Raw genomic sequence first — 15649 nt, 5'->3', positions numbered from 1 at the left:
TACTACTGAAGAAGAGACCTAGGAAGTAAACAGAAACAACTGTACAGCAAATATGCACAGAACACTTCCTAAATACTGATGGCATATACACAATATTATTCTTAACAAAGCCTATCATCACACATGAGCACCGGGTCTTCTAGTTCTCAATCCATTATCACACAATCTCTTCTGCTCTTATAACAAAGGTACAAGTATCCTTGGTATAAATAATAGCATTTTCATTATACAAATGAAAAAGTTGAAGCTCTAAGATGAAGTTACCTGCTCAAGGACACTTAGCTAAAACTCAGTAGAAGAACTAGAAGTCTGACCCACAGTCTAGGGTCTTTCTATGACACATCAATACAAAGTTACATATTGTGATTTTCAGTATTAGAAAGCTAGACACATCATGCTATGTATTAATATTAAATCATCCAAGATTCTGGTAAAAACCTAAAACTTCCAAAATTTGTTTTAATTTATGTAGAAGTTCCACATTTACATGCCAATAGCCATGATATCATATGCTAAACTATTCTGAACCACTAAATTTCTAAAATTAAATCCTACCTTTTCTTTATAAGTGTACTATTATGGATTTAATTATAATTCTAAATGGCATGGTATTAGCATAAAACAGCTAACCTAAAACTTAGAATATCTGTACTATCTCAATGACCAAACTTTCATGGTGATCTTTTACAGTGGTTACCTCTGTGGAGTCTGCTGACTGACAATAGCATTGGCAGTCTCCCTCAGATACACCTCCCAATCTGTTTCAGGGATTTCTTGATCTCCAGTAAAAGGATATCTACATGACAAAAAGAGAACACAATAAATTAAATGAAAGTGGGCTTATGTCCCAAAATGTTTCCCACGGTAACTTCCCCCTTTCACTCACTGTTGCACTCTGCAGGCTTCACACATAAGCAGAGCTTTTCTGAGATTTCTGCAGGACTTCTCTGCAAGTCTACGAGCCAGTTGTGAAGGAAGATTTAGACCTTCCTTCTTGCACACAGTAGATAACACATGGCAAATCTACAAACAAAATAATTAACAAAAATGGGCAATCTGTCAAACAGCATACTGAGACAATTTCTGTTAATATCTTTATAGACCCTCCCCAACCTTTTTTTTGGTCACTACCCTACCCTAACCCACTGCTCCTTCAGCAGGAGGCTAGGGGTCTAGCCTAGTTGTCAGGAAGAGGCAGCAGCTAGATGGGCAACTGGAGGAAGCTCTGGTCCCAGCTCCAAGCCTGACAGCCTCCTCAAGGCAACATGGAGTTGGAGACAAAGGGTCTCATGTTGGGGGCAAAGATACTGCTCACAAGGCTGCCAAGTAGAGCCGTACAAGCTGAAGTGCACACGACTCAGGCACTAAGACCTGAATGGTGCCCATGGGAGTGGTGTAACCTGGCAGTGCTGCTGCTTTATAGACACTTTTAACTCTATCACCCCCAAAATTTTTACAAGTGAAACTTATAATAAAGTTACTTTAACTACTTTGAAACTAATACAATGTCACATATTATCCCCACTTTGCATAAAATTGTCCCAAATCTATTAAACAGCAGAAAACTGCCTGTGAGAAACTGGTATTTCTACTGACAGCTACTAAGAATGATAAAGAAAACAAAAAAATGTATTATGTTTCAGACTAACTTTGGTCCCCTAACAGGGGACTAGGTATTCCCAAATCATCTTCTTGCAAAATCTATTTCCTGAATACTCATGCCTCCTCCATAAGCCAGTTAAATCAGGTTAAGGTAGAAGCCATTAAATAACCAGCCTTTACCTACTTTAGCAAAATCCACAATAATTACTTGCTTAAAGTAAAAGATGATTTAATGGAAAGAACATTTTCTATATATTGGTATCTGGTATTTACTACATATATATATATATATAGGTTTATACATATACTAATAGTAAGCATCCAGGCCATAGCTATTCCTAAATTACTGATATAGCTCACTATGTTTTCACAAAAACAAACATGACAGGGACGTACACACAGTACGCATGGAATTTGAAGTGAAATTTTTTTCTGAAAAGTTTAACTTGACTTACATCTTCAATGCTGGGAGCAGGCACACGAACTGCAAGGCACCTACTACGAATAGGTGGTATCACTTTTGATGTAGAATTGCAACACAAGATCAACCTGCAGGTGGACATATACTTTTCCATGGTTCTGCGCAAGGCATGCTGAGCATCTTTAGTGAGTTTGTCAACTTCTGTCAATAACACGACTGAGTCAAGGAAAAACAAAACAAACTTTAACTTAAGTATTTCTCTTCCTCTTCCTCCTCATTATTCAGAGTGAAATCCTAAATAATAAGCCTAATATACTACTTTCCCCTTTGGAGAAGACATGCAAAACTTATAGGTATGGCGAGAATATTTTTATTTTAAAACATTCTAAGATCAAACAAGCCTAAGAAACACTAGGCTAAACAAAGTTAAAGAGGTTATTTTGTTGTAGAATTTACTGCAGCCTTTATTATATTTATACACAGTAGAAATCACCATGACAAGGATATAATGTGCTGCATTTACCCAAAATAATTTATCTCAGGAGCACATTTCTGTAGAACACCTTAGCATTAAGGAATACACTTTGGAAAACACTGGCACAAGAGATGTAGCAAATAAGGCATAAAGACATCTGGTTACTTGTATAATAAGATTCCATCTGGTCATAATCAAGGATTGGCCTTAAAGTGCTTCAGGAATAGTATGTAGGGACTGAATCCAACTGTTGTATTTTTCATTGTATTAAATTATTTCTAGAAGATGACAGTGGTAGCATTTGAATCTCTCCCATAAAAACAGACAGAAAAAGTAAAGATTCCAAGACCCAAGACAACATTTATATCAAAACTAGGTGACAAGTTGTCCCTAAGAACCCTAAATATGAGCAAGTGAGAACAAGAAACTATGTGTGGGAGGAAGTGGCGGGGATCCACCAGGTTTTTGACAGCCTTTAGGACAGGAGAACCCCAAATCACCCACAAAAGCACACTAGAAATATCATGGGCCAATTTAAGAACAGCACTCAGAGGGCTCAATTCATGGCTAAGAGCTAAGGAACCTTGATGCAATAAGGTTTGAGAGAACATTGGACTGAAAATAATAAAATGAATATTCCTTCCAAGATAACACTTCACAGTTTGGAGACGTTCTGGAATTAGAACCGAAACTGAACAGAACAGGAAAAATAAAGACAAGGAGATTGATCCCAGTATCTGACAAGGATAGCACCAAATAAAATGATAAAAAAATAAATCATTGCTAGGTGAGAAAACAGCAGCATATTTTAAAAATTAACACATCCCAACCAAGTGACATTTACTCCAGAAATGCAAAGCAGTTTCATTAAAAGATCCAGTAATATAATACTAAACACTAAGAAGAAAAATCATAGAACTACATTAATGGATACAGGACAGCATTTGAAAAAAAATTTTTAATTTATTTTGAAGTACAGACTGAGGAGGAAAGATAAGAAATACACTGGAATATGCACAGGTGATTTACAAAACAGTAAAATAAGCAATGAACAAAAGATAAAATCATCACATTCACTAAAAAAAAACAAAGTACAAACAATTTATTTTCTCCACTCAAACTGACAAGGATTAAAAATAATTATCCAGTGTTGATAAATGTTAGAGAGAAATGGGCATTCCTAAACACTGCTGGTGGTAGCACAGAGCTATACCCTCTTTCACATGAAGAATTTGGCAAAATATATCAAAAGCATTAAATATTAGCATATTTATCAAAAAATCTCCTGTAAAAATATACGCATATATATGCACATAAATAATACTGCAAATGTTAAGAGTAACTATTATGGGGATTATAGCTGGTAAGAATTTTCTTTTGTTTAGCTAAACATTTGATAATGAACATGTCACTTTGGTTCTAAGAACCATTATTTTTAAATCATGCAATTTCTTATTTTAAATTAAGTATTTTTTCATTACTTATCTAGTTCTAAAGTAACAAATGGGTGGCACAAATAGTTCTCTTTCTGCCAAAATTCAATTCCATTAGACTATAAACTCCCAGGAGCAGAGATCATGTCTCTCTTGTTCACTTTTACATATTTAAAGAAAAAAAAAAAGGTAGCATAGTACTTGGCACAGAACAAGAGGTTAATAAATATTTGCTAAATGGATGGAATTTACATTCCCCACTACATTTTTCTCTTATACCCACTGCTTGTAATTTAAGTGTCTGCCTCATAAAAAGAAATCTTTTTATCACATACCTTTAAAATCTTTTTGAGAGTTTGTTTCAAGTTGCTGTGATTGTGCCACTGTTTTCAACATCTCCTGAATTACTACCCGGTCACTATTTCCAGCATCACTATACAAAACAAAAATAGTGGTAAATATGTGTGTAAGTATTTAGAAAGTATTATGCCCTTATTCTTAATCTGTTATTGTACGAAAAATGTTGAAGATCTTAAGTGATCAAAATTTTAATCAAACTGAGTAACACCTATTACATTCACAAAACTTTAAAAGTGAAGTGTTTTAGGGTCATTAAATACTAAAAATATTCCAATACTCAACTACAATTTGGTTAATATCACTGAAAACACCAAGCATGTTCTTATATTAAGTTTACTGAGAAGATAAACAAAATTGATAAACCATTAGCCAGACTCATCAAGAAAAAAAGGGAAAAGACTCAAAAAAAAAAAAAAAAGTAAGCCATGGCCACTGAGCCTGCGTGTCAGGAGCCTGTGCTCTGCAATGGGAGAGGCCACAACAGTGAGAGGCCCACGTACCGCAGAAAAAAAGAAGAGCAATAGCTATCAACAGCTTATCAAATACTTTGATACTTCTGTACCCACTATAATTCATACCTAGTCAGAGCTAATTTAAAATATAAAAATAACTCCTTGGAACAGAAATTTAATCTCTGTTCCTCTTCCCCACCCCCAAAATAGTAAAGGTCTGAGAGAGAACAAGCCTAGACAAGTCCCTCTCAGTACAAGCAGAGTTGATTCAGGGTCTTCACAAGGGGATGGGATAAGCAAATTAAGTTTAGTACACAAATCAGTACTCTGTAAGCTGCTGACTTACAGGCATTACCTGTCATTTATACCAATATCATTGCTTTAGCACTTAAGTCCTGCACCTCACAAACCAACATAAGTCACCTGGTTAATTCAGGCTGAATGTCAATTTAAAACACCTGAAAAACAAACAGCTTACCCTCCGACTATTCTTGCTACAGAGGAACTCTCAAAGAGAAAAAGAGGGCATAGAAGTCAGCTTTAGTTTATTTTCCCAAACAGCCATTGTCTGTCTCACTTCAATATTATTAGATCAATATACGTACAGTGTTTCTTTTATAATCATTTCCTTGTCCAGAATCTAAAATAATTCGCTTTTGTCTATGGAATTACCACTCTCTACTTTTACGATCAGACCCTTTCCCACCAACCTTAATTTTTTCTTTGACATACCTAGGAAAAATAATATCAGTCTGTTAGGGCTGTTCTGAGGACTAAATAATCCATGTAAAGCTTCCCACACAGTGCCTGCTACTGAATACACATTAACTTAAAACTCTCTTCCTCTTATTCCATTCAGTCTAGAAAGGGATGCTCGATCTCATTGCTGTGCCAACTGCCCATAAAGTTGCCTTTGCCTGAAGATGTCCTTGATTCTGTTCTCCTTCAAGAACATATCAGACCCCGTAGAACCCTGAAGGCTTAGCCAACTTTACGCCCAATACAATCATTTCTACATCATTTACTTAAGCAGAACGTAACTGCTGTGGCATGAGTTTTCAATGTGCCTCCCAACAAGATCCTAGTCATTATCTCATGATAGAGAATACACACAGTGGCTGATGGACTACAATACCCTCTAATCAAAAAACTGGAACAAAGAAAATGGGAACCCAAATTCACTTTCTGAAATATTTTTTCAGGCATTTACAAACTTTTTAGACACACTTTGCTCACCAGTTCTGAATGAGTCAATATAATTCAACAAAAACTTACTGACTATGAAAAATACTTTGTGTAAAGCACAGAGCTCTGTAGAGCAAGAAAACTTAATTAAAATTATTTGACTTGGGGGGGTATCAAAGAGAAGGGAAAGAAGGAAGGTTCTAGGCTCCCCATCTCACACAGGGCAGCTTCACTTTTATCTATTTTATATATTGTTTCCATACATAATTTTATTTCAAAAAAACATTCTACTCTTTAAAAAAAGTCTGAACATCACTATTCTAAAATTGCTTATTTCTATGTAGTAGCAACTTACCTGGGATTAACTTCAAGGTGGTAATTGCTTGCAATAGTGCTAATTTCAATTTTCTTTTTAGATGGAGTCTGTGGACAAAGAAAGTAGTTTTTTTTTTAATGTTTATTCATGACTATTTCTCCTCTTTTCTGTATTTCATTCTTTTTAATTATGTAAACAATTTATGTTTACTAAAGAAAGAAAAATTTAGATGACCACCACTAATGCTTCAACTTCATTAACCCTATTCCTTTCTTAAGGTGCATGTAAACATACATGTTTTTACGTACATTGGGTCATATCACACATTGTTTTTAGTGTGATCACTTTTCTCCTTTACCTCCAGTAACCTCCAAACCATTCCCTGTTATCAGATCATCGTTGTAAACAATCTCCCTATGTCCTTTCACAGCCTTTTCCATGATAACACACAAAAATAAACACATACTAATACATTACTACACAGAGTCTGTCAGCATACTTGCAAAAATTGTTTTAAAAAGAGGCAATCATATATATTTCTCTGTGTTTTGCTTTTCCTTAACAACACATCTAGACAACCTTCTCAGACAAGTGGTACAGGCTGTTATAGTTGCATATCAACCATAACATGGATGTCCCAAAGCCAGTCATGCAGATGGGCATTTTGTTTCTTGCTTTTTACAATCTCAAACAATTCCATAATTAACATCCTTGTGCATATGTCTCATGCACTGCTTTCACATCTATGTAACAGATTCCCAATAAAAGATCTGCTGGATTGAAGATGATGTGTTCTCTAAATTTTTATACGTATGTATGTGTTTATTAGACTCTCACTGCTTTTCCTCAACTACCACAAAGGTCAAACATCTTCACATAGGTTTACTGAGTGTTTATCTTTCTCTCCTGTGGCCATTTTTTATTCAGTTTTCTACCAGACTGTTTTTCCATTGTCACTTTGTAAAATCTTTTATCTAATACATTCCTTTCAAATATTTTTTATAATCCTTCATTTTTCTATTGATCTTATGTATATTATCTTGTCATACAAACTTTTAAAATTCATATATACCCAAGTATATATTTTCTTCTACAGCTCCCATGTTTTTTATTAAAAGGTGCTCCTGACTCATACACTGTTCATACTGTCTAAGAAATTCTATTCTAAGAAATTTAGTTTTATTTTACCATTTCAGCCTTTAATTGATCTGGATTTATAAATTATGTGTAATAGGGATTCAACTTTATTTTCTTCTGGGTTGGTAACTAGTTATGCTAGCACATTTTGCTGACCAATCCTCTTCCTACTGATGTGAAATAGATCTTGGGCTGTCATATTTCTGGGCTCTCTATTCAGTTCCACTGATGTAATCCTCTATCCCAATGCCATAGCAATATTGTTTTGCTTATAGTAGGCTTACAGTATGGTTTAATAAATACATGTCCCACTTCACAAATCTTTTTCATAATTATTTTAGCTAGTCTCAGAAATGTACTTTAAGATCACTTCATACAATTAAAAAAATAAATTGCATTTTAATTGGAATTTCACTAAAATTTATACTGAACATGGGGAGAAGAGATACTTTTAAATACTACTGAGAACATGATGCATCTTTCCATTTGATCAGCTCTTGTTTTTTTGTCCTTTTATAAGATTATGTATAAGGTTTTCTTACTACCTTTCTTATTAAATTTGTCCCTGCATATTTTAAAGAATTTCCACTAGGATGTACTACCAACATCTCAAATTCAATGTGTCTAAACACAAGCTAATCCACATTAGCCTACAGTCCATTTATTCTCCTAAAGATTCTATTAATAGCACAACCTACTGTCCAGTCACTCAGTTTACATTTTTTCAGTGCCTAATATGTGCAAGACACTATACCAGAGGCTATGAAGAACATAAAAATGATGGCAACTGGACTTATTGTGGTGATTATTTCATAATGCATAAAAACATCAAATCACTATGCAGTATACCTGAAACTAATATAATGCCACATGTCAAGTATAACTTACAAAAATATAAAATTTACCCTATATAACTTCAAAACAAATACAATCTTGTCAGAGTCAAGATGTATAAATAACTATGATCAAGGCAAAACAAAGTAATGCTCTATAAAGTATACACTATGGGTTGTAGGAGGAAACATTAATTATAACGGGGTTGGGGGGGCACTTCCAAGAGGATACATTTCAGCTAGATCTTAAACACTGTCAGTAAGGAAAGAGTATGAAAATGCATTGCATAGCATGAGGCTACAAAACACAGCCAGGGCAAGATCATGGGAACTCTGAACATCCCAGAGCCTCATGTCTCGTCTCCCAGGCAGTCAGCTGCCCAATCTTTACCGAGTCACCAGATTCCACGTTTAAAATTTTTCTCCAAATCATTCCCTTTCCATACCCACTACTGCTCTCAGAACAATGAACTTTAGAAACTTGAGTTCTAGTTCCAGCTGACACTAATTTGAATCTGAAATGAATCCCACCACCTACATCTTACCCAAAGTCTCCTGTTGCTCATATTTCTTCTCTAACGTAATGTAACTTTTGTCTGGTTATAATACTTAGGTCTATAAATCAGCAACTCTCAATCCTGTACACCAGGATTACCTGTGAAATTCTTACTTAAATCACACATTGGGCAGCAAAGGGTCCTATATGATGAGGACTGAAAATCCCTGCTCTAAATATTTGGAGGGCCTCAAAGTGAAATGCTTACTGTGATGGTCTGATGTTCAATTCTCAATTTTTCCACTCCCACACCATAAAGTTCACGTAGAATACACATAATTCTTGTCTTTTTTCCAGCACCTGATGGTCCATAGACTAACAGATGAGGAAAGTCACCACACTGCACCTGGAAAAAAAAGAACAAGGCATTTTCCCCAAACTACTGCCCAACCTGTGGAAGTAAACTACTTTTCAAGTATCAAATATTTTGTGTCTCTACCTACGAAACTTCAAAAATGTGTGTGTGTGTGTGTGTGTGCGCGCGCGTGTGTGTGTGTGTGTATAGAGAGACAGATCTTTAACTCTGAAATGTTGATTGTCCCCCTGGGATTAATGTTACATAACTTATATATCTAGCACAGTACATGTAAGATACAACACTATATACTAGAAAGCAAGAAATCCCAAACCTGGCTGACTGTCAGAATCTTCCAGAGAACTTTTAATAAAAAGACTAATTACTGGACTCCATCCACAAGATTATGATTCAGTAACTGAGACTGATGCCTGTCGTAGTTTGGGCTTCTACAAATAGTCCCTTTGATAAGAAACGAGTGCATCTGGTTTTATTTGGAAGGTAAAGGAAAACTCTGTAGGGGAGCAGGAAAGCAAGGAAGGAAGGCAGCCAACAACAGTGTTGTTAACTTAAATACCACTCTGGGCATCTGGGGCGTGATCCTGCTGTGGATACTCTTGAAGCCAGTGCAAAATACACCACACTATTAAACCACCCAAGGGTGGAGAAGCTGGAGTATGATACACTACCTCTCATCAGTCCTTTGCTGGCTTGGGAAAGTGAACGGAGAGAAAGAGAGGGCATTAATTCCCTGACATTTCAAGTCTTCTTAGAGGTGTCAGCAAGAGAAAGCCTTCAGGAAATGCAGATGCAGGGAGTTGGAAGTCGGTCTGTGTAATTTTATAAATTAAGAGCAAGGGAATGGAGTAGGACGCTGACAGTGTTGCATTTCAAAACAAGATTGTTTGTTTTTAAAAAACGTTCCCAGGTGATTGTGATGCTCAGTCAGGTCTGGGGATCAGTGTTATGAAGGCTATAAAGATGACAAGAACACAGACCTTAGCTTCAGGTGCATAAAATCTTGTGGAGCAAAAATTTTATAAATAACCGTTTTAGAAAAAATGAAAATAAGTATCTTAACAGAAGTGCTTGTTACAGTGAATTTTAATACTCTGTAAACTCATCTATCTCTGGCACTGAAAGAAAAAAGTGTCAAGGAAAGGAACTATTTACCTAAGACAATGCATGGAAAATAGTAGGTACTCCACAAATATAGCCTTCATTTTTTTAAACTTCTATCTCACCAAAATTAAGTTATGCTGCAAATGTTTCACACTTTTATTAGGTTGTAGATGCAAAGGTAAACAGGTGAATACTTTTGAAAAGCCAAATCTATTAACACAAGACTAATACACTAAATTTTTGTGCAAATATTTATTCCAAATTCTATAGAATAGAAAACTGGCAATAGAATATAAAATATATTCCATGGTTAAGAAAATCAAAGTCGAAGCTATTGTAAGAAAATGCAATTTGTCTATAAATGAAGCTGTATTCATTTATAAATTGCATTTTCTTAGAACAGCTTTGACTCTGATTTTCTTAACCATGGGATACATTTATTTAGATTTATTTAAACAGTATTTTAAATACTAAAAATAAATAAAATACTGAATTAATAGATTTACTTAAAATTAGTACAGTATTAGTATTGGAATATCAATAATTTTAAAAGAGAGTTTAAAAAAACACTTCACTCTCACACCACCACCAACTTTTCTAATGCCTTTCATATATAAGGATGGAGTTATTTTATTATAATATCTCATTGAAAAAAAAAAAAAAAACTTTACAAATAGTACCTGTAATTCTGAAAAAGATGGGTACTGGAAGCCCAGAGGGCTGAGCAAAAACACTTCCATCATGAAGTGGTACTTTAGGCCCTTAAAAAGAGTAGATAAGTGGCTTTTCTACTCAAGACCCTTCTTCCATCTCCACTCTCTACAAACTTCAGTTTGTTTTTCACAAAGCACTGCCATTAGATACTTTTATCAGCTACAACATAAAAATAGGCATCGCGACAGGAAAAGAAAAATCTTCCATTAAGGAATTAAAGTTAAGGACAACCTAATACCACATAGTTTAGAATTAAAAATGACCTTAGAAATTAATAAACCCAATATCTTCCTTTTTGTAAATGCGGCAATGACACCAAGACATTTTAAGTAAGTTTATTAAAAAGTCAGATGATGTCACTTCTCTGTTCAAAACGTTCCAAAGGCTTCCCATCTCACTCTATTAAAATTTACTGTATCTGCACTTCCTCCCACCCCCAAACTCCCCCATTTCCTACTCCTCTTCCCGCTGGCCCACGGTTAGCCAGCCGCACTGGCCTCCCGAGTGACGGGCTGTGCACACTCCTGCCTCAGGCATTCTGCACCTGCCGTTCCCTCTACCCGCTCCACTCCTCGCCCCGGAGCTCCCTACTGTGGGCTCTCCCACTTCCTTCAAGCTTCGGCTCAGATGACAGAACTCACGGAGACTTTCTTGGTTTACAAGCACAGGTCCCTCCCCCACACCGTGTCCTCGTCCCAGTTTTACTTTTCTCCACAGCATTCATCACCTTCTGAAGCGGGAGAGCGAAGGCCTCGCCTCCTCCGGCTCTCCCCGCCCCGTCCCGCCGACTCACCAAGTTGCGCAACTGGGCCGCCTGCTCCTTGTGATAGTCCAGCTGTCCCAAAGAGCAGGGCCGGTATTTGTCCACCCAGAGGCTCATGCCGACCCGTGTTCCCGGGGTCCGACACTCGAACTTCCCGCGCGCTCGCCCTCCGCTCCGGACTCACAGACAAGTTTTCCCGCGAGCTCCAAATCTCGCGACATCACTACCTGCGCGGCGGCGTAAACGAGTTAGGGGCGGAAAGACTACGGAAGCCTAGTACGGACAGAATTGGTCGCAAAGTCGGATATCACCTACTCGTTAAGGCTCATTGTTTTATTTAATCATTTTCTTTGTTCTCACCCTCTATCATAGTACAGTAATTATTAAGCAAAATTGGAAATTTGGCTCTGATACTCTAGGAGTCAAATTCGGGAACTTAAGAGAGACCATCCTCCTAAATTCATTTCATTCGTTCATTCAATCACTCATTCGTTCTACAGAAACTTACAAAATATTTACTGTGTGGAGCTCTGTTTTTGGCACCAGAAAATATCTGGCTTTTCTCACTTGGCAGGCACCAAAAGAAGCTTTATTGAATAAACCGCTAAAACTAATATCTAATCTTCACTACCTTTCCTTACCTCCATTCCTCAAGATTCTTACTGAATTTAAAGCAAAGGAATCTAAAGGTCGTGAAAAGCTACAGAAATGTGGCCACTCAAACTGCACCTCTTAAATGCACTTCTCTAGGTGTATGTAATTTTAATTACTTATTTAACTTATGCTTTTATTTTACATATTGTTCAAAATCCTAAATACTGCCACAGGACAGGAATTGATTTCCAAATATGTTTAATAACCTTCTATCAAGGTGCCCCCTCTCATTCACTTATGACACAAGAATTTATTGAATTCTTTGAATCATTATATTTACTGAATTATTCCTGTGGGCAAGAAATTATTGGGCACAATTAATAACACCACCGGGCTTCCCTGGTGGCGCAGTGGTTGAGAGTCTGCCTGCCGATGCAGGGGACACAGGTTTGTGCCCCGGTCCGGGAAGATCCCACATGCCGCGGAGCGGATAGGCCCGTGAGCCACGGCCGCTGAGCCGCACATCCGGAGCCTGTGCTCCGCAACGGGAGAGGCCACAAGGGTGAGAGGCCTGTGTAAAAAAAAAAAAAGAAAAAAAAAAATAACACCACCAAGTATAAGACACAATCTCTGTTCTCAAAAAACTTTTGAAACACCCTGGGAGACTTCTACCTCAAGGCCTTTGTGCTTACAATTTCCTCTTCCTGAACCACTTCTGTCCAAGTGTCAACAGAGCTGGGTCCCTCTTCAGCCCGTTTGCTCGGAGTCATCTCCTCAGTGAGGCCTCCCTGACCATCCTATTTAATACTGCAAAACTCTCCACAATCCCTATGCTCCTACCCTGTTGAATTGAGATGTTTGAAATTAGAAGGTAAAAGAAATCAAAAGCAAGGGTATTGAAGTGTCATTTATGTGGATACTGGAATCATAAAAAAATAATGAAATTATTACCGTGAAAAAGAAAGTGAATCAGGTGCTGAAACAATCAATGAATTGACGTGAGTGACAACAAGCATGGCAGACAACTTCAACAAGGAGGGGTTCATGTAGAAAGTGGAGTCTGAAGACCTGTGTTTCAAAGTTGCGAGTGCTAAGGAAGCAGAAATGGTGTGGAGGGGACAACAATGTATAAGAAAGACACTTAGCTCACCTTGACTTGCTAGATTTCACAAATAAAAATACAGGAGGCCCAGTTAAATTTGAATTCCAGATAACTTTTTAGTGTAACTATGACCATGCAATATTTGCAGTAATATTGCATGGGCATACTTATACAAAAAAAAATTCATTGTTTATCTAAAATTAAAACCTAATTGGTGTTCTGTATTTTATCTGGCAATCTCACTCCAGACCCTTGAATATATGGGATGTGAGAGATGGCTGCTCAGAAGAGAGCCAGAACATGAAAGAAGTATTCAGAGAAGAAGGTATGAGTATACAGCAGCAGCCAGCAAACTACAGCTCCAATCACTTAATGACTCAGGTTCCTCAGCTCAAAATGGGGTTAATGAAACTTGCTTTATGGCTCATTTGAAGATTAAGGGAGGTAATGTAAACACCTGTCACACAGAAGGCATGCAATAATTAATGGTTACATTTTATTGAGAAAAGACATATTCACAGTGATGTCTGCCATCTTGTACCTATAACCAAGGACTAAAAAGAACCAACCAAACCTTCCAAAGACCCTCAAGATGAAGGATTGTGTTACCTGGGCTCTTCTGCTCCTAACCCTTGACAGTTCATCCCAGTGCACGTCTCTGGGGCAAACCTGTAATTGGTTCTTGGCAGAATCAGGAGTAAGGTTCTTCTCCAGGCTGGATCTAATTTTGGTTCTTTAAAGAGAAGTAATGAGGAAGAAATTTCAGGGTCTCAAGAGGCTGAGAGACTAGTTAAGGGTATAAAATATATATATAACTTTGGCTTAGCCCCTATCCTTGTGAGTTTTCTTCTTTTTTCATATGCCCACACTTTCTCTGTTCATTGGCCAGTTAGATGCAGAAAATCCGGAGGAGGGCTTTGAAGCTCTAGGGGACACTTGAGGCCCTTGCTAGAAGGAAACTGGGTCCCTGCATCTTAGCCCAGGGTGATCCATCCTCTCCCCCAAAACAAAGCGGGTAAGTTATTAGGGAGATGATCAAATGGATCAGCAGTGAGAGACTGAGGAAAGCGAAACGGGAGGAAGTAAAGCCAAAGCAAGGTGTGTTATCAAGGTCACTTCTATGGGCAACTGGGGCTTGATCCCTCTGGGGACTTTCTGAGGAATGAATAGAGTATTTCTTTGAATCATCTATTGAGGAAAGATGGGAAGAAGCATTCATCCACCAGCTCCCATACTCTATTGGTTGCGGGTTTCTCCCTTGAGGATGGTAATTCCCAACACACACACAGTTCCGTACTGGGCCTCTGTGCTGGGCAGGACCCTGCCTGTGCCCATGCTGTCAAAGGACAACAATCCTACCATTTTTTCCTATCCATTCTCTGTTTTCTTATCCATTTATTCTCTTATGCTCCAAGAAAACAGGTAATAATGGGTTTGTGCTTTCCATGTTAAATTTACACACAGTGTTAAAATATCCCAGGATATTAAAGATGGAATTTTTTTTATTTTGCATTTTTTTTTTTGGCTGCATTTCACAGCATGTAGGATCTAAGTTCCCCTGACCAGGGATCGAATCCACGCCCCCTGCAGTGGAAGCACAGAGTCTTAACCACTGGACCGCCAAGGAAGTCCCAAGACTGAATTTTTATAAAGATAATTATAATAGAAACAATAGCCATGATTTATCAGAGAGATTGATGCATAGCAGAGAAGTATTTTTCTCATAAAAGGAAAACTGGCATCTCCTTAAAATGCCAGGAATTCTCAAACTGAGTGGGAAGGCAGACGGTTCTTTGGCTAGTGTCCCTTTGCCCCTGTGTGGATGATACCATTCGTGGCTTCAAAAAGGAAATCTAAGAATTCAAACCGTATGGTCCACTCTATGTCAAGGGCTGCTTCAGCCAATTGTCACCATCAAGAGTATATGCTAACTGAATGACCTCTATTACTAGAGTAAATTTCCTTCTAATGTTCTATTTTTATTTTGTTTTTAATATGAAAATTGTTTTCTTTCTAAATGTGTATTTTTTTTTCTTATGTTAAATCTACTGATTACATTGCAATGAAAGAGGAGGATCTCTGAAATAATGTCTCATGAAAATAAAGGCCAAGTACAGCCGTGGTGTGCTACAATGTAGGGTTTTTTATAGGTCATGTGAGGCACTTCTGCCCATACCCTAAGTATCCTAATAGACTTCTGAGTATGTTGGGTGTGAACTGGCATGGCTGGTGTCCCTGGCTCTGAGGAGTATCTCAGGACGGCAGATGTTGATAGTGGACAATGGGAAT

At 37.4% G+C, this 15649-nt stretch overlaps 1 protein-coding gene across 2 annotated transcripts in view; it reads right to left on the bottom strand.

Moving 5' to 3' along the window:
* RFC3 (replication factor C subunit 3) overlaps positions 1-11857 on the bottom strand; it is a 30817-nt gene extending 18960 nt beyond the window's left edge. For both annotated transcript variants that reach the window (XR_014326897.1, XM_082859383.1), the window contains exons 1-7: positions 11695-11857; positions 8979-9116; positions 6284-6351; positions 4267-4364; positions 2058-2239; positions 887-1023; positions 698-796 (exon numbers count right to left, since the gene is read on the bottom strand). Coding sequence is in view for 1 of the 2 variants with exons in the window: in XM_082859383.1 (XP_082715509.1) it covers positions 698-796; positions 887-1023; positions 2058-2239; positions 4267-4364; positions 6284-6351; positions 8979-9116; positions 11695-11781 (809 nt within the window). In the remaining variant the exon portion in view is untranslated. The remainder of the gene's footprint in view (positions 1-697; positions 797-886; positions 1024-2057; positions 2240-4266; positions 4365-6283; positions 6352-8978; positions 9117-11694) is intronic.
* Positions 11858-15649: the final 3792 nt, after the last annotated feature.

This window comes from Leucopleurus acutus (assembly GCF_964270905.1).
Source record: "Leucopleurus acutus genome assembly, chromosome: 18".
Taxonomy (NCBI): domain Eukaryota; kingdom Metazoa; phylum Chordata; class Mammalia; order Artiodactyla; family Delphinidae; genus Leucopleurus; species Leucopleurus acutus.
This window is presented reverse-complemented; position numbering and strand designations above follow the sequence as displayed.